Genomic DNA, 21,140 nt, shown 5'->3' with positions numbered 1-21,140 from the left:
ATGGAGCACCAAAATTTCACAAACAAGGTACACCCTTATGGCCTATTGTAGTTTGTTATAATAGTCCCACATACAAACTGGCTAGACATTTAGCCAAGCTACTAGCCACTCTCACAAACAATTCTCCCTCCTTTGTCAAAAATTCTGTCCTAAAAAGTATTTTAGAACACCATACCTTAAAAAGCTCAGACTTAATGGTGAGTTTTGTATCACCTCACTATTCACAAATGTACCACTAACTGAAACCCTTAATCTGCTAAAGTACAACTTTCCCCCTGATATATTTGAACTATTTAAATTCACAATACATGCAGGATATTTGACATGCAAAGGGAAAATATACAAACAAACTTTATATACATACATACATACATATACATACAAAATTTTCCCCTTTCTTTCCTGCAGCCAAATTCTACATAGAACACCTTGAAAAACTAGCTATCAACACAGCCGCTCTCAAACCAACACTTTGGCTATGCTATGTTGACAATGTGCTTGCTATTTGGCCACATGGCCCAGCAACATTGGATACATTCTTAGTGCACTTAAATAGCCAACATCTAAACATTCACTTTACTATGGAACTGGAAGCTAATAACTGTCTGCCTTCCTGGATACACTAATCACATCTTCCTGATGATTCCTTACCATTCTCACACGTACAGGGAGATATTTACACAAACAATTGCACAATCACTCATCTCAACAGTATGGTATCTTAAAAATGCTAACCCACAGAGCAAGAGAAATCTGTTCCAATGACAATTTTCTTGCTGCTGAAGTGGCTCACTTATGCCACACCTTCTGGGCCAATGGCTATAATCCCCGTAAGATAAACAAAATACTAAATGCTCCTAAGAAACCCCTCCCACTATCCACCACGTAGAACTACAACAAAACAGTCACCATTCTATACATTAAAGGCACATCAGAAAAGATATCTAAGAATTCTCAATAAACATCAACCATGCACTGTATTCAGACCATGTGTCAAATTAGCAACTCTCATCCATTCACCAAAGGACAGCATCCCTCCTTTATCACATCCAGGAATCTAAGAAGTACCCTGCTCGTGTGATCAAGCTTACTACGGTTAAACAGGTGTGGATATCGGCATCAGTGAACATAAAAGATTCATCCGGCACTATCACTATCGCAAATTGGGCCTAGCAGACCATGCATTGGATACCCCTGCACACAGGATCAACTGGAAGAAAATAAAAGTAATGCATAGAAGCTTTTAAAATTTAGAGAGATTGTTCTTAGAAGCAACAGAAGCCTTGAAAAATACTCCAAATTTCAACAAATATGGCTGTATAAATTTGCTGAAGATTTGGGAGACAGTCATCTTAAGACATAACCAGTACCTGCTTTCTCTCTCTCTTTTTTTTTAGGACTTTAGTCTTTGTGTTGCTGCAACAATTTTTTATTTTATTTATTTATTTATTTTATTTTATTTCATTTTTTAGATAGAGGGTGTCTAATTAGGACTTGTCTTTGTGTTGTTGCTGCTACAATTTTGTTAAAGTAGTCCCTTTGTTACACCATGTTGTTGTAGTCTCGCATACTGTGACAAACTGTTTTTGTGTTCTGAAGATGCTGGTTATAACACCAGCGAAATATCAGCAATAAGTCAATAAATAATTATTTACTTATAATTCTGTGTTCGGATATATACCATCAAAATTAAACATCATGTATGATGAACACATATGATGATTTCAATATGTTGCAAAAGGTTCTGCTGTGTTAAGGATGAACCACACAAGTTTGACAAATATAAGTTTGCAATCTATACTGAAAATACCAATAGTAATTATTTCATGTGTCACTAAAAATATTAAATTGATAAATTTATTTGATATCTCATTAACTTTTGAATATTAACTGGAATTTCCCATATTATTATTATTACGGGCAACTCCAATGAGTCCTTAGACTCATCGAGGGAGGTCCTAAACATTATGTCAAGAACCACCATTCAACATTCACACAGTATCTATTATGCTTTGCCCTTGAACTCATTCACAGTCATGGCACCTACAACAGTCTTTGGCAGCTTATTCCACTCATTTACCACTTTCCAAGTAAAAAATCTAGCTCTAACACCCTTGCTAATCACACTCTTGCCAAGTTTTCGTAGACTGACCCGTAGTCCTCCCACCACCAGTCCTGTTCTCAAAAAATATCCTCTGAATTAATCTTATAGATACCCTTCAGCAATTTGAATGTCTCAATCATATCTCCCTTTTCTGCCTATCAACCAATTTCTGCAACCCACAAATCTTCAACCTGTTCTCATAAGATTCATTCCATAGACCTGCTATCATCTTGGTCACTCGCCTCTGGATCCTCTCCACCTCCTCCCCATCAAGAAGATACGCCCAAATCCGGACACAGTAGACAAGATGGAGTCTTATCAAGGCTCAATACAGAGGAACAATAACTTGCTTGTCTCTACTCGTCAAAATATTCTTCAGTAACCAAGTGATCTGATGAGCTTATTTAGCCACTTTTGCAATGTTCCCCCTAAACATCAACTCCCTATCCACCAACACTCCCAAATCTCTGGCCTCTTCAATCTACTGGAGTACAGTTCCACCAATGTGGTATACTGTTGCTAATCTTTTCACCCCAAAATGCATACCTTACATTTTGCGGCATTAAATTGACATCCATTCTTCTTAGCCCAGTCTTCCAATCTATGTAAATCATCCTGCAAAATTTTGACATCATGTGCATTCACTATTGCTCTATCATCAGCAAACAAATGAACAGTTCCTCTGAGATCTTTTAATGAACAAATTAAATAGTAGTGGTCCAAGAACAGAATCTTGCGGCACAGCACTAGTCACAGGCCGTCTTTTGGACTCTACTCCTGAATAAACTACTCTCTGATATCTCTCCATCAACCACCCTCCAATCCATCTCATCAACCCTATATCCATCCCCATATGCTGCAGTTTACTGATTAGAATTCCATGTGGTATCCTGTCAAAGGACTTAGCAAGGTCCAGCAGTGTCACTGTAAACCTATTACCCTTATCCAGTTCAGCCATCACTGTGTTATAAAACCTGAGCAAGTTACTGAGGCATGATCTACTCTTCACAAAACCATACAGTATCCCATTTTCATCTATCCATTCCTGTATTTTTCTCTTGACTACTTTCTCCAAGACCTTGACAAAGACTCCTGATATGCTGATCGGTTGGTAATTTGCAACAGCAGTCTTGGAACCTCCTTTATGCAGTGAAACTATTTTCCCCTCTTTCCACCCCGACTAACCCAGAACTGAGACTCAAATTAAACAAAATGGTCAAGGGCACTGACAATTCTTTAGCCACTTCATGTATGACCGAGCTGGTATACCATCCAATCCCACAATGTATTCACATTATTCTGCCATACACATTTTTTCTTTTACTTGCAGCATATCGAAAAAACTGTTTGGGATTCTCTTTAGCTTCCATGGCTAATTCCCTTTCATAATCCACTTTTGCCTTTCTTACCACACTCGTTACCCTTCTGGCCGGCACTTTATACCGTTTGTGTGCCTGCAGACCACCTTTCTCCTTAAATTCCCTCCATAGTAGTTTCTTTTTTTGCAGCTCAAGCTTAATGGTGTTATTCATCCATTTAACCCCTACCTGATTTACTATTCGGACTCTAGGTATATAGTCAGCCACATATAAGTGGCAAGTGTGAGATTACCAATGAAATATTTTTTTGGAAGAAATAAATCAATACATCTACAAGAGAAAAAAAAAATACTACCTATTTAAGAGCAAAAACTATAATTCAACAAAACTCACCACAATAAATTGGTTCTATGCAATCACCATTTTTCCATACTAAATCATGAGGACAAACGCACGTGTACAATGGTGTCATATCACAGTAAGATTCATTCCATGTACGATAGTTATCACATGTTTGGACACATGGAGAAGCACATTCAAAAATCATTTTACCAGGACACTGAGTCACTAATAAAAAAAAAGAAAGTAAAATTTCATATATTAATAAAAAACCTTCTTCATCAATTTACATAAATTTATACATGCAGATATATAATTTATATATTCAGATTATTTTGAATATAATTAAAATCTGCCAGACAATGGACAAAAGGATGTGTGTGATTTTGTGTGGTATAATAAAGCAAATCATTGAAGAGTTGCTTTATTATAGTTCATCATTCTATGCTTAATTCTATGAAGAGTACTACAGCATTCTGGACTGACATTTTTTCCATTAATAACAACAGAACTTGTTACAAAGAAATATTTACGCTGCTACACTACAAACTTCCACAGTTGGACGCTAACAATGACATTAATAATTTATTGAAGTTTCAAGGATATCGGAACAGTAGGGATCTTACTTAGAGAATTGCATACGGTTGTCATCCAGAGTAAACAGCATCACACAGAGGGGTACTTTAACATTAGAGATCCAATCTATGAATAATTAACTGGATTTGACCTTTTGTTGATTAAACTTGAATGTTACTCTGACATGTTTATCTTCATGGCTAAAGCAACTTCAAGAACATATCTAAAACAAACAAACACTGAAACATTTCTAACTTTCATTAGTTCTGTAAATTGACAAAATACAGGAGTGAGCATTTAATCACTCATATCATTAGGCACATCATGTGCAGTGTGTAAATTGTTGTGCACACTCTGTATGTGATTGCTGGCATAACAGAGTAAATGACCTCAAAAGAGGTCATTCATTGCAGGGCACTAAACAGAAACTAAGTACTTATACTTCATGCCATCTTGATGCCAGTAATTAGTATATAACATTCATGACCTATCTGATGCCAGTGATCACATACAGATTTTGCACAACAATGTACAGACTGCGTGTGATGTGCCTAGTGATATGTGTGATTAAACTATCAATCAAGTACAGTGGTATCTCATTAATCTGAACAAATAAAAACCGTGCTCATTCGGATTAGTGACTCTCCCCCCAAGAGACAACAATAACTCGCGTTTAAGACAAAAATAATCAGATTCTAATGGTACATCAATTTAACTCTGTAAATAAATGAAGTAACTGAAAAAAAAAAGCTACTGTACTGTAATGTAAAACAAAAAAAATAATACAGTACACAAGTTTATTTTAGTAAAAAAAAAAAAATTGTATGTACCTGTATTGTTGAGGGGGTTGCTTAAGGGTCAAAGCTGTATAACTGAGAGGAGACCTCCACATAGCCTTTAAAGGAATGCAGAGAACAGACCAGGGTTTCTGACAATGTCCAATCCTCACCTTCTCGTGGTTCACCCTGTTGGGTATCTATTTTGATACTGAACGAACGAGGATGGGCTGGCAATTTGGGATTTAGCTGACCAAATTGTATTCTTATTGGTTAAACCAAAATAAAAAATGATGGTACAACATGACAAAATTTCATGCCGGCTGGGGCGTCGCCCGGTCAAACAAGGCCCCTGTTGTTTTCGCCAGGGAACCAGGGCGAACAGCGAAAAGTCAGCTACTGGAACAAATCTGAAAACAAACCCCAACTCAACATCACCAGAGTTAAAGATCGGTACTATCAACATAAGAAGCCTGAATGGCAAAGAAATGGAGCTAGCTGAAGAATTAGATAAGTACCAGATCGACATAACAGGGGTGACTGAAACAAAAAAGACCAAAACTGGTGAGATCTTTCTGAGCAATAAATACAAAATGTTATATTCAGGCAATAACAATCAAGGAAAAGAAGGAGTAGCCATAGTATTCAACACAAAATACGAGGCTAATCTTCTTGAATGGCAGTCAGTCTCAAGTAGAGTAATGTGGGCAAATATGAGAATGGGGAACTGGAAAATGAGACTTATTTGTGCCTATGGTCCCACAGAAGGTTCTACTAAGGTAGAAGTGGAGGAATTTTTTGAGGCTTTAGAAAAAGCAACTGACACAATGAAAAAGGAAAAGTTGGTCCTTGTTGAGGATCTAAATAGCAGAGTAGGAAATGATTGTGAGACATACAAAAATATTTTGGGAAAATTTGGAGAAAAGAGCAAAGCTAATAATAATGGCAAATATCTGTTGGATTTCTGCTCAGGACATGGACTGGTTATTACTAACACCATGTTCCAACATAAAAATGTGCACAAATTCACATGGAGAGAAGAGGCTAGGAATAAGAAAAGTCTCATTAACTATGTTATTGTTGATAGTGATGTTTTCTCCCTAGTGCAGGACACAAGAGTGTACAGAGGATTTGAAATTGGAAGTGATCACTATTTAGTCTTGAGCAGGATAAAATTGAATTTCATATTGAAAAGAATAACGTGCAAGAAAGTTTTAAAGCGAATAAAAGTTGAGCAGCTCTCAGATGTGAACTGTAGACTAAAATACAGAAAGATTATTGAAAAGAAAATGAAAGAGTTTGAGAACAGGAATCAAACCTTGGAGATTCAGTGGCAAACACTGAAGAAAACATTGATTGATTCTGCCAGAGAGGCATGTGGTGAGGTTGTGTGCAAGGATAAAAAAATCAGAACTCCCTGGTGGACACAGGAAGTTAAAGAGGCAGTGAAGGAAAAGAAGAAAGCATATCAAAAGTTCCTGTCAAATAAGTCAGTTTTTACTCTTACAGAATACAGAGACAAATGTAAGAAAGCTAAACAGTGTGTAAAACTAGCTAAAAAAAAGTCATGAAGTCCTCCCATGGAGGACTTTGGCAAGAATATAGAAAATAAATATCAAGAAGGTGGCAAAATATTCTGGAGGTTGTTGAAGAAGCTTAGGAATGGAGGAAAGAGTGCTGTAAAAGGAATTAGAGATGATAAAGGTGACATGAAAACAGGAGAAAAAGATATCCTTGAAGTATGGAGTAAATACTTTGAAAAACTGCTAAATGAAACAAGCAGTGATGACAGCACAGTGATAAAAACACTGACCAGGCATGCAGTCAGGAATACATATGCGTACTTGAAGTAGAAAAAGTCATCAAAGGCTTGAAATGTGGAAAGGCAGCAGGAGTAGATGATATTCAACCAGAAATGCTGAAGTATGGTGGTATAAGAGTCTTACAGTGGCTGCACTTCATAGTTCAGAAAGCCTGGACAGAGGGACGAATTCCCGATGATTGGAGTAGAGCCCTCATAGTACCCATATATAAAAAGGGAAATAAAACTGAATGTGAGAATTACAGAGGTATTTCCCTACTGAGTGTTCCTGGCAAGATCTATGCAAGTATACTTGAGAAACGGTTGAGAAGAATTGTGGAAGAAAAGCTTGGTGAAGAACAAGCTGGATTCAGGCCAAATAGAGGCTGTCAGGATCAGATCTTCACTTTACGACAAATAGTCGAGAAAGCATGGGAATATAACAAAGATCTGTATTTAAGTTTTGTCGATTTGGAAAAGGCATATGACATGGTGCCAAGAGAGAAGCTATTCAATACGCTGCAGTTATATGGTGTCAATGGGGCATTATATCAAGCAATACTTAGTCTTTATTTGAGTTGTAAGTCAGCAGTTAGAATTGAAGTAAGTACAGGAAGATGGTTTAATGTTAAATTTGGTGTGAGACAAGGATGTACATTATCCCCTCTGTTATTCATTATCTATATGGATCACATTATGAAGGAATGTGGTATTAAACCTGATATCAAAATTGGAGATGTTAATGTTAGCTCTTTGCTTTATGCGGATGATGTTATACTTCTAAATAAATCCGCTACAAGTCTGCAAGATTCTCTGACTAAATTGAATAGCTGTTGTAATAGATATGGTATGAAGGTCAGCAATAAAAAGACAAAGACAATGAAAATAGGCAGAATCATTGAAAATGTCAACTGTGTTGTGAATGGAGAACCTGTGGAACAAGTAAATCATTTCAGCTACTTAGGCATGATTTTTACTGAAGATGGTAAATTAAATATAGAAATAGACAGCAGAATCAGCAAAGCTGATATGGTGGGAAGTCAATTGAATAAATTCATATGGAATAAGAAAGAAATTAGTCGGAACACTAAATTAGCTGTATACAAGACAGTGTTCAAACCAGTTTTAACTTATGGATCTGAGAGCTGGGTCAGAAGTAAAACACTTGACCAAAGACTAGAGACCACAGATATGAGAGTCCTGAGAAAGATTAGAGGCATGAACAGATGGCATCAATGGCAATATCATATTAAAAATGAGGATATTAGGAAAGAACTTGGCATCGTCAGCATCAAGGAATGCGTTAGCAGAGCTAATCTCAGGTGGTATGGTCACTTAAATAGAATGGGAGAGGAAAGATTAGCAAAACAAGTGTTCTCTGCCAGGAAAACGACCCAGAGGAAGACCAAGATATAGGTGGAGTGATACGGTACAAAGTGCCTTAGACGATAGAAATATAAGATCTGATAATGTTGGAGTCTTGACAAGTAACAGAGTGATTTGGAGGAAAATTGTAGATAGGAAGTTAGTAATGATGTAATTTTTTCATGTAGTACTGTCATATCCTGTACACCCCTTGAGGGTACATGGCAGGAATTTGATGATGATGATGCTGTATTGTTGAGGATTCTGATTTAATAAAATTGCATAGTTCAGTACATAACTTAATTTGCATAAAAAATATCACAACACAAAAAAAAGTTTCACAAAATAACACGAAAAAAAGTTTTTTATTTCTTTGTAAAAAAAGTCATTGATTTTCTTTTGCTTCTTGGAAGCTAAACTTTTTTCAAACTTCTTCTCGGAATTGCATTAGCAACACACTTTTGTGGAATGGTGTATAGAATGTGCTTAGCACATTCTATACACATATTAAAACTGTCAGCTGCCTCTTCATGTTTTACTTTTTTTTCTTTGAGTTCTTCATCGTCATCATCATCTTCCAATTCATTTTGTAGTTATAATTTCAGCATCTGATTTGATTTTGAATTCACTTTCAGTTCTATCTACCTGAAATCCATTCCGTGATATCTGTTTGTGAAATTTCAACATCTGGATTTTTATTGTTAACCAAATTATGCACGTTTTGAATTTCCTCTTTTTGTGTATATTTGTGATTCATGCCAACAATACAGTACGTACTGTATAGTATAAAAAAGCAAACATGAACACACAAGAAATCAAAATAGGCCTCCAGTATAACCGTACAATCGATAGTATGAAAAAAAATACAGTACTGTAATAATAATAAAATAAATAATAATAGTCAAAATAATAATTATTAAATAAAAATAATAGTATGCAAAATAATAATACATAATAAATAAAACTTTTTTTCTTTCAAACTGCAGTTCGGATTACTGGAGGGTTCGGATTAGCGAGATACCACTGTATTTTTTAGTTTATAGAAATAAAGGCTATTGGAAACATTTGGAATTTTTGTTTTGTGTTAAATATCTTCCTGAAGATACTGTCAGTCATTAAGACAAACATGCCAAAGTTGCATTGTTTTAGTCAATAAAAGGTCTACGAATCAAAACTGTTTAATTATTTGTGACTGATATAAACTACTAAAAACCATTAAAAATAAAAGAAAAAATAAAACTATTAAAAATAAAAGAAAAAACGATCTAATATGTAATATCTGTTACAGATCTGAAAGAGTACAGCAGGCATTCCATAACTGCCCTCTTGTTCTGCATATTTGGAACAGATTATATAATGTTTTGGGAATTCCATTGCTTTGTATATGTAACATTCACAACATCAGGTGCTCTTTTTTATTTTGCAATATCCTCAACCTTTCAGCAATGGGAAGAACATTTGATTTTTATAATTTATAACTTAAAATATTATTTATAGAAAGTTAGAAAAAATCATTCTTAGAAAAATCATTCTAAAAATTATTATTATATACAAATTCTTGACTATGTCAAGAATTTGTATATCATTTTTGACCAGTACCCACATAGTTAATCTGGGTACTAGTTGTTTCTTGATTTTAATTTCAATTGGTCTTTTGGTTGTTCAGCTGCACAAGACTGATTAAAAAGGATAGACTTTAAAACTATTATTTTTATGGCTATTTTGCCTGCTTTTCTTTATGAGTGTCCCTTTTTTTAATTTCATTTGCTTTCTACTCAAGAATCCTTAGGGCATTGCAGATGTATTTTAGAGACAAATATATGTAGCATAATAGAAGAAAATTCGCACATACCTTTTCTTGGATGTTGTTGCCTGTCTTCTTTCTGTGGTGTGCATACTTCTGCTGTTATGGTGTTGAAAGGGGAGTGGGGGGGGGCTTAGACAAGCTGGGAGAATTAATTTGAAAAAACCCAGTTTTTTTTTATATAATATATCATATAATTTGTAGGGTGGGAAAAAGATGAAAAATGGGGGTGAAAATAGAAACTGTTTTTTAGAGGAAGGGGAAGAGTTTATGGGAAAAGGGGGCCTGGGAGAGGGTTGATGGGGGTGAGAGCCATTTTGACCGTCTGGGTCATCGTCTGAATTCATGGATGAAGTGGATGCTATGTTGTATCTGCTTGGTGATTCTGCCTTTGAGGTGTTTGTGTTATCACCTATTGGTCAGAGTTGTGACCTAATTTTTATGTTGTGGAGCTTCTAACACTCAAAGATTATGTAGGTTCGGTAAACGTTGATTGAGTTCTCATCACATTTTATGGCCATCGTTTCTGATATTCTAAGCATTGTTTTTGTCTGTCTATTATGATGGCCTTGTTGATTTTGGGGGGAATGTTTCTGTTTCAAGGGCATAAATTGCTATTTCTGTTCTCCCTGTACTTTGTATTATTATTATTATCATTATTATTATTATTCAGGCCTCCATGGAGTCAAATGACTCATCGTGGGAGGTCCTTTCTAAGAAACACAAGTCTATCTAGACTCATCGAGGGAGGTCCCTCCTAGGAAACACAAAGCCTATCATACCACTCCTTAAACACATTGACCATTCTCACTCTCACCGCTCCATCAGGCAGTGCATTCCATGACTCGACCAGCCTCCATGCAACGAAACCATTCCTCACCTTCTTTCTCACAGTTTCATTTCATAACTTCCAGGGATGGCCCCTTGTCATGACTCCTTCCTGCTGTTCAACTAAGCGAAAGAACTCCCCAGTGTCAACCCTCTAACATCTCTCTACAGTTTTAAAGTCTCAATCATATCACCCCTCCTTCTTCTATCCACCAAACACTGCAGTCCATACTAACTCAGCCGATTCTCATAACTAAGATTGTACAGTCCTGACACCATCTTTGTTATCTACCTTTGTACCCTTTCCACAGTTAATTTATTCCCTTCAAATCCTGGTGACCAGATCTGAGAACAATAGTCTAAGTGTGGTCTGATCAGAGTCTTATACAACAAAATGATAACCATTTTATCTCTGCAGGTCAGTGTCCTGCTCATTATTGCAACAATCCTCTGTGTTACTTTCACCACCTTTGCAATATGTCCCCTATATTTCAGGTTTCTATCAATCATCAACCCCAGATCTCTTGTCTCCCCTATCTTCCTCCAGTATAACTCCTCCCATAGAGTATGAAGTGTTCCATCGATGTTTCCCAAACCTCAAGACCTTACATTTTGCTGCATTAAACTGACAACCCCCATTCATTTTCCCATATATCTAGCTTATTCAAATTCTCTTGCAGGGCTATCACATCTGCACTATTACTAATAACCATTCCCAGCTTCGCATCATCTGCAAACAACTGAATATCCCCTTGCAATCCAAGGGCAATGTCATTGATATAAAGGTTAAACAATATAGGTCCCAGTACTGAGCCCTGTGGAACCCCACTTGTTACCTTCTGCCTCTTTGATATTGCTCCACCATACACAACTCTCTGATACCTATCGGACAACCAATCCTGAATCCAGCTGACTAATCTGATCAATGGATGGTATGAGTAGAATATGGAGGTAGTTTCTGATATGCATGGGTTTGTGGTATATTTTCGTGGCTATTTTGTTTTGTTTTTTCTGATTAATGTCAAGTTTAAGAAATAGATGGATTTGTTCTGTTCGGTTTCTATGGTGAATTTTAGTCTGTTGCTGAAACTGTTAAGAGACGCTTGTAAGGTGGTGATGTGTGTTGGTTCTCCAATGCACAGAATATTGTCCACGTATCTTCCATAAAAGGTGATGCGGGGGGGGGGGGGGTAGTAGGAGTGATTCCATGTGTGCTAGGAATAATTCTGCTAGTTGTCCACTGATGTTTTGGCACATCGGGAGTCCGAAAATTTGAATATACATGTTGTTGTTGAACTTGAGAGATTATTAGTTTGATTAAGTTTATAATATCATTCAGTGTTAATTTTGTACAAGAGTGTAAGGTGTGGTCTTCTGTGAGTAGTGTGTGTATGATGTCTAATGTTCTGGGAACATCCGTGTTAGTGTATAATGAAGCTGCATCCAATGACGTGAGGATGTCTTCATGGGATAGGGTTATGCTATTTATTTTTTGGAAAAGGTCGTCCATATTTTTTATCATAGAGTTTGACGTTGTAATTAATGGTTTGAGTAGTTTGCCTACAAATTTTGATAAAGGTGATGTGGTGGTATGTTTGTAGGAGACTATTGGCTTATTGGGTAACTGTCTTTGTGGGTTTTGATTTGTCCGAACATACAAGGAGTACGTGTGGTGCAGTATGTTGTGATTTTCATTGTGGTTTTGTCTATCTTATTTTGATTTTTTAGGGCATGTAGGGTGTTTTTGATTTGTTTTATGAGGTCAGGAGTGGGGTCAATTTGGATTATTTGGTAGGTGTGTTGGTTGTTTAGGATAGCTGTTATTTTGTTGCAGTAATCTGTTTGGTTTGTGATGACTACTGTATTCCCTTTGTCTGCTTTTGTGATCATTATGTTCGGGTTCATTTTTAATGATAACAGGGAGTTGGGAGTTTTCCCAGAAATAATACCTAGTCTTTAAAAGTTACATGATGATATAAAGGAGCTGATGACTTTTTTCTATCTCTCCTACTATCCATCTATCTTTCCTTTCTCCTAATACTTCTCTTGCACACTTATACTACTGTAAGCCTATGATGAACACCCCTTTACTTTCTGCACATCAATAAAGGTTGAAACTAGTCTGAATAGTGACCCTTTAGACATAAGCAATATACACATTCAAAAGGTAGTGTGCTTTGCATTATTGAATACTAAGCAGTTGATATGATGTCCAGCCTCTACATATACAAGTAACCTAGTCATGATGATACTTGACACACAACCTTTGTTTGCTCACACTCACATAAAAGATTAAACAAGAATATAATTACTTGGCAAGTAATATGCTTTGTAAGTGATTGGCAGTAATCTATAGAATTTTAGATTACTGCCAATAGAACTTTGTAACTAACTGAAAAAACTTTTAATGAGCAAATAACTAGTTTAATGACTATTCAATTATTTAAGGAATTTACAATGTATACTTGAATATCAATTAAAAGAAACTTTAATAAATACTTCCTATTATATTTCGAAAGGATGTTTACTTTCTCCTCACTTGTTTAGTATATATGTAGAGGACATCATGCATGAAGCATTGGATGAGCTCAGGACAGGAATTATGATAGGAGGTAGATTGATCAGTAATCTGAGGTATGCTGATGATACAGTACTCCTTTGTAATGATATGGAAGAACTAGGACTAATTCTTGACAAAGTTGACAAGGTCAGTAATAACAGAGGACTTCAAATGAATTCTAGCAAGACAAAGATCATGGTTCTCAAAGGAAAAACAAACAGAGAAGCTCTTGAGAAACAAGTGTATCTTAATGGATAAAGAATTGAGGAAGTCAGCAGGTCTGAGTACCTGGGATCCATTATTAATGTGAAGAATTGCTGTTCAGAAAATGTCCGAAAAAGGTTAGGAATGGCTAAAACAACAGTCAGAGACCTGTCTAAAATCTGGAAGGATGTTAACTGGGCATCTACAGCATCTGTAGATGTCCAGTGAACATAGAGAGATTATATTTCGGCAATGTCACATTGCCATCTTCATCGGAACATACAAATATGGCATGTGCATGCAGGCACTACAAAAAGCAAATGAGGCAGAAGATAAGAGCTATTGTTGTTCGTAAAGTCCTAATGGTGCCTTTTAGCGGGCTATGTTGTGTTGTCTTGGCCATTGGGCTGATGTTCTTGTGATGTAAGTCTCCCAAATTTGGGGTAGTCTCATACACCTAAATCTGTTGAGGATTGGAACGTTTTTTTAGAGCTGAGGCTGATTCTATGAATAACCTTTCGTACTTAAACTTGCTGCGGTGTATTATTTTGGCTTTCTTTCAACATATTCTGTGGCGGGTATCTAGAGCATGGTCTGCAAGCCCAGAGTGGCTATACTGATGAAACCGGATGTAGTCTTTGTGTTCTGAAATTCTGATATTCGCTGTCCTGCCTGTTTGGCCAAAGTGGGACGATTTCTTCCTATATTTCGGCAATGTGACATTGCTGAAATATAGGAAGTATTTATTAAAGTTTCTTTTAATTAATATTCCAGTATATGTTGTAAATTCCTTAAATAATTTAATAGTCATGTGTTGCTAATGTATAAACCTTCCTACAAGAACTAGTTTAATGATGAGAACACTACTCATTGCCATATCTGCTCTGCTACACTGATGTTATATGATACTTCTATGAAGAAAAAGATTGCTGATGAGAGGTTCTAGCTATGAGAGACAGTCCTAATCAAATTAAACTTTAAACATGTTTAATGTTTCTACATTCATCATGAACCAAAGCAGTGCATTCTGCTCCTCTACCACTTTCTCAGCAAGAAACCCTCTGACTCACTTCCTCAGTCACCCTTCTTATACAGCTTCTTGCCTGCATTAAGTGGGAAAATGAGAATACCAATGAAATAACTCATCTGTATTACTTTGGTACTATCCCGTATCAATTATTTGTTGTAATCATATTATTCCTCCTTCTGTCCACCAGATTAAATATCATGGATGCTCATATAAATATGAGTATCTCTTTAAAGAAAGTTCCGAAGTACTTCAGAATTTACTCAAAACTTAACCTTAACGATAGACTCTTCATCTAAATATGTGAGAAATTATTATTAAGAAATGTACTATTTAATTATATAAGCTTTCATTACATGTACACATTTGTTTCAATCTTTTTTTTTTTAAGTACATATACATACACTTCAGTTGATCCTAATACCATCAGTTATTTTATGTAGCTGGCCTGGTTGGTCGAGTGGTTAGTGTATCTGCTCACCAGCCAAAAAGGTTGCGGGTTCACATCCTGCTGTGGACATGGATGTTTGTGATTGTCTGTGAAAATACTAGTGGTGGGCAGTAGATGGTGTTGGTGTAGATGACAGTAGTTGCAGTTCATTGGTTGGTGGATTGAGTGGTGGAAACGGAGAGTTGCAGAGAGGGTGCCCTCTCTCGATGTAAGGTAACAATAATAGGTGTAAAGTAATAATAAAGGTAAGGTAAAAGGTGTAAGGTAATAATAATAATAATAATTATTATTATTATTATTATTGGATGGAAAATGGAGATTCCATTCTCTATCCATATAACTTCATAGTCGTTTAATTTTTCGTTTTCAAACTATTTTGCATGGACAATGATCCATGATATGAGAATCAGTGTATCTATAATTAATCTAGCTTAATTAAACCTTTTTCAATTGCATCTACATGTAATTATACAGAATGAATAATGCACAGTTATCTCTCAGTAAATATTATTATTATTATTATTACATGACATTGTCAAGGAGTCCAAATACTCATCCAGGGAGGACACCTACTCTACAGCTCTCTGTCTCCACCATTCAATCCACCAACTACAGCAAACCACATCATCTACACCAACAGCATCTACTGTCCACCACCATCACTAGTATTTTCACAGACAATCACAAACATCAATGATCAAGGCAGGATTGAACCCACAGCCTGTTGGCTGGAGAGGGGATATACTAACCACTCAGCCAACCAGGCCAGCCAGTTGATAACATATATGTGCTATTTATCCCCACATTCCTACATTCCCACATCCTAAGAAAACACCCTAACAATTCTCAGAAATATTCTTTCTAGTGAAGGCACAATTACAATGAAATAAAACAATCCAGACAAACTGGATTTTTCTTAAACCATGGAGAGTAAGACAGATACCATCCTTGAACAGAAGAGGAAGAGTCTTAAAAAACCATCATCATTAAAAACCAAGAGCAATAATGACCTTCATTAACTGCCATTATGCAGTTAATGAAAGTCATCAATGAGGAAATAGAAACAATGCTGTAGAAGAGACTTTAATTACTTCTGACTATTTAATTACTTAAAGACAAGAAGTGGACAATGATCTCAACTCAAGGGAACTTTGCCTTTGAAGTTCTCTTGAGTTGACCAACAACTTTCAATGAGTATCCTTATAATACTCCAGTTAAGTTAAAGATGCTGAGAAATTATAATCTTGGTTTCATCCTTTATCCAAGTATAAGCAAACAAAGTTTACACGTAAAGTAACTTCACGAATGGGCTACTTGTATATAGAGGCTAATGACTTATCAATTGCTTTAGTATCCCATAATGCAAGGCACATATCCTTACAGATATGTATAATCCTATGCATTATCGGAAGGGTCACTACCAAAAGCAGTTTAGACCTTCACTGAGGTGAAAAGTAAAGGTATGTTCATCATAGGCCTAGAGTATTTAGTATAGGGATGCAAGTCAGCTTGATAGTATTAGAAGAAAGAAAAGACAGATAGATAGTATGAAAGATAGAGAAAAAGGCCTCAGCTTTTTTATATCATCATAGAGCCAATGGCTATTATCTTTCCTTTTTCACCAGTCTCATGCAGATCAACCAAAAGATCAATTGAAACTAGATCACAAAAATGACTAATATCTAGGTGATCACAAAAATGACTGATAAAGCAGGCCTCTTCAGTGGGCCTTCTCTGGGATTGCTGTCTAGTGATCCCTGGGCAATAAGACCACATTGAACTAAGAGGATGGAACCATTTAAAAAATCTCTCATAGTAAAAATTGACAGAATTTTATCTCTCCCTGGTGAATATTACATAACGTGGGTGGTCTTCACAACCTAGCCAAAAATTTGACATCTCCTAGAGCAGTGTTTCTCAACCTGTAGTCCGTGACGATGGAACAGGTGGTCCACAGGGAGACTTAAATTAATTAAATAAATATTTTTTTTTAATTATCCAAACAAAACAAATTAAAATTGAATGAGTAAGTAAAAATTCTTGAAATCAAATGGAGACAAAAAAACCCAACAAATAGCATCAGAATATTCAAAGGCAGAAGCAATAAAACTACATTGTTGTTCACTTCATCCCTCTTTTATTATTTGTCATTCTGCCGCTGAATGACGAATAATAAATGAGGGATGAAGTGAACAACAATATAGTTTTATTGCTTCCGCTTGCTTGTTTTGTCAGATTTGAAGTGAACATGTGTTATCCACATTTCAACCAATTGCATGTTGTTTATTGAATTTTATTATTGAAGGTTTCCCTCCTTCAACCAAGGCTCAGTATATCTTCAGAAGTGTTAAGTGATACTTGGACAAAGCGTGTTGTGAGTTAACTCCAGTATTCATATATTTTTTGAAAACGTTTTTAATAATGGAAAAGTGGCTTAGAACTATGACTTTTGATAAAAGAAGAGCAAATGAAACAAGTGATGCTAAAACTAATTGTGATATACGTGTTGTAACAGCAAGTAAATCTGATACTATTAAAGTAGAAGAAACAAGCAGTTGAAAGAAAAAATATAGTAGGAAATATAACAGTTCATATTTGGCATTCAAGTTGTTTACTTGGTGTGGAGATGAAAGTGAACAGAAACCTCAATGTGTTTTGTGTTATGAAGTGTTGTCGAACGAGTGCATGAAACCTGCAAAACTCCAATGACATTTAGAAACCAAACATTGTAATGTAAAAAATAAGCCAATTGAATTTTTTCAGCAACATTTAGGGACATTAAATCATGGGAAAGATATAGTTTCGGCCATGGGTTCCATTAATAGCAAGGCGCTGGAAGCATCCTATCTCTTAAGTTTGCCCATAGCAAAAACAGGGAAACCTCATTCTCTCGGGGAAAATTTGCTACTTCCAGCTATAAAAGATGTGGTAAAAACTATGTTTGGCAACAAGTTACTAAAAGACATTGCATGATTCCTCTTTCAAATGACACTGTCAGTCGCAGAATTAATGATATGGCAGGTGACGTAGAATATCAGTTAATCAAAAGAGTTAAGAAGAGCTCTTATTATGCATTACAAATAGATGAGACTACTGATGTTACAAATAATGAGTAGTTAATATGCTGCGTAAGATATGGGCATGATAACAACATTCACGATATTCTGTTTTGTAGAACTTTGCCATCTCGAACAACTGGAGAAGAAATATTTCACACTCTCAATAATTACATAATACACCAAGGGATCCAGTGGAAAATATGTATAGGCTTCTGTTCGGATGGAGCTCATGACAGGCAGGCATAGTGGGGTTGTTGTTTTATGGTCAAGGAAGTAGCTCCGGATATGAATTGGGTACATTGGTTCATACATAGGGAAGCATTAGCCTCCAAAGGAATGCCTCCAGAATTTAAAACTGTGCTATACAACTGTAAAGCTACTTAATTTTATTAAAGCTCGACCGTTAAATAACAGATTATTTTCAGTACTCTGCGATGAAATGGGCAGTGAATATATATAACTTTTGCTTCATTCTGAAATTTGCTGGCTTTCCATGGGCAAAGTACTAACAAGGTTATTTCAAATAAGGCACGAAGTTTTATTATTTGTAAATGAATGTAATTCTGATTTTGCATCACTCCTTGTTGACGAAGCGTTGTTATCAACACTATCCTATCTTTCAGACATTTCATCAAAAGTAAATGAACTAAATCTCTCCCTTTAGGCAAATTCTTTAACTGTTCTTGATGCTTACGACAAAATAAAGGCATTCGAGAAAAAAATGGTTTTATGGATTAATTATGTAAAAGACAGACAATTTGCACTTTTTCCAACATTGGAATCCTTTTTAGTGGAAAATGATATTTTTGTTGATTCTGAGTTTCTGGAAAAAGTTTGCAGCTACCTCAAAAATCTGAAACAGAATTTTTAAACATTTTCCTAATAACTTTCATAAGAAATTTCTGTGGGTTCGCGATCCATTTCAGGCTTGCAGTAACGAGAACGACCTTTTGTTATAAAAAAAAGAACAGTTAATTGAGCTTTCAAGTGACAGTGGACTTAAAAATGCAATTCTGTGATCTTGGTTTGGCTCGATTTTGGATCTTGCCTTCAGTGAGAAGTGAATTTCCCAAATCATCTGAAGAAGCATTGAAAATCATCATGCAGTTTACTACGACCTATCTTTGTTCGAAAGGATTTTCATCATTTTAATCTTTTGAAGGATCAAATAAAAACAAAATACAGAAATTGTCTTTGTGTGTGCTGATCTTCGAACTGAAGTTGACCAATATTGAGCCAGATATCCAGCAACTCTGCAAGGGCCAAAAAGCTCAACCATCTCATTAAAAGTAAATAGTAACATAATTATACCATATTATTTATTCGTTTAATAAAAATTTAATGTTTACTTCCAATTTAATTAATTATGTTTCCATATGTATTCAAAAGATGCTTTTAGATTTATTATGTTATAAATGGCACAATTTTTCCGAAATGTTCATAATTTCTACGTAGGTTTTTAAAAAAATTACAAAAATTCAAAATGACGTATAGGGAAATAAATTAAAAATTGAAGTAAAACTTTAATTCCAACATTCTAAAATGTTAGTTTTCTTGCTTTTCTGTTTGCAAAATAGTCGATAACATGGTCAAATTCTATTTCATCACTCGGTTACTGTTTTATAGACAATATGGCAAGATTTCTTAAACGTCAAAAAAAGCAATCGTTTCCCCCCCCCCCCCCCCCCCCCCCCACACACACACACCCCGTCTCTAACTTAGTGGTCTGTAGAATTGTTTCAGGCATTTTACTGGTCCTTGAGTGCTGTCGAAGAGTGCTTCTTTCTACATCCAAAATTCATCTGACTGAAAAGTAGAATTTTCATAATGCAATACTGTAAAGCATTTATATGTCATATTGATGGTTTTCAAATTCGTGTTAAGTTAAAATTAAAATAAATTAAATTTAAAAGGTAAATTTCAAATTAAAATGATATTTTAATTCATTAATTATAAAAATTAAAAGTTTCTTCCAAATCCTGACAGATGGTGGGTATTGCAAAAAAAAAAAATATGCTCTGTTGTAAGTAATGGTTCAATTCAATTTGGAATACTCAATACATTACATGATCTGTTCCAAATACACAGGATAATATGGTAGCTGTAGGATGCACATTCTGCTGTTTACAATTGGTAACAGATGTCACGCAGATTGGATCTCCGATGATAAAATACCTCCATTTTATACCTCCATAAAATACCATCACTTCTATCTCTATGCTGTTGACTGGAAAGTGACCATATACAATTCTCCAAGCAAGATTCCTCCTGTTAGGGTATCCTTGAAACTTCAGTAAGTTATGAAACAAAGTGTTGTTGTCAGAACCAACGGTGGAATTTCAGGGCTAAAGAGGTTAAACATTTCTTTATATCAAATTTTACTTTTATTAATGGAAAGAATGTCAATTCCAGAATGTCGTAGCAATCTTGGAATTAAGCACAGAATATTGTATTATTCACAAACAATCTCAGCCTCTGGATCATTTAATCATTTAATCATTTTAATCATTTACACCAAACAGGGCAAGATGATAAAGGTAGCACCAGAGAAGGTATGCAAATGTGTAATTGGTCTGCATTATTTTACGGATTTTTGAACCTGTATTGCTTAAACAGTAGAATTTTAAGACTGGAAGCACAAAGTCTCCATGCTTCCTTGATTGCTGAAGAAATTCCTTTTTAACTTCTTGGTATCAGCAAGACCAAAAAAAAAAAAATTTCACAGGGCTTAAAATATAATTGTTCTTCCTCAGCTTCTGAAGTGAATTGTCTATTGAAGAATGCAGCTGAAGGGCTATCTAAGTGCTGCTGTGTGCTTATTTTAAAATTTCTTTCTTCTACTTGTTTCTAACATAGATATAGAAGTGGTCACTTTCCACTTCTATCTCTATGTTAATATTTCTAACGATGTTGCTACATTCTATACC

At 35.5% G+C, this 21,140-nt stretch overlaps 1 protein-coding gene across 4 annotated transcripts in view; it reads right to left on the bottom strand.

The window, feature by feature from the left end:
• The window catches only part of LOC150094462 (hemocytin-like), a 2,636,009-nt gene that overhangs the window by 429,753 nt on the left and 2,185,116 nt on the right, over nucleotides 1-21,140 (bottom strand). For all 4 annotated transcript variants that reach the window (XM_090412206.1, XM_090412207.1, XM_090412208.1 and 1 more), the window contains one exon: nucleotides 3,817-3,990. In XM_090412206.1, the coding sequence (XP_090268332.1) occupies nucleotides 3,817-3,990 (174 nt within the window). The remainder of the gene's footprint in view (nucleotides 1-3,816; nucleotides 3,991-21,140) is intronic.

This window comes from Typopeltis vanoorti, chromosome 22 (genome assembly GCF_054136105.1).
Source record: "Typopeltis vanoorti isolate ZY-2024b chromosome 22, IOZ_Tvanoo_1.0, whole genome shotgun sequence".
Lineage (NCBI taxonomy): Eukaryota > Metazoa > Arthropoda > Arachnida > Uropygi > Thelyphonidae > Typopeltis > Typopeltis vanoorti.
This window is presented reverse-complemented; position numbering and strand designations above follow the sequence as displayed.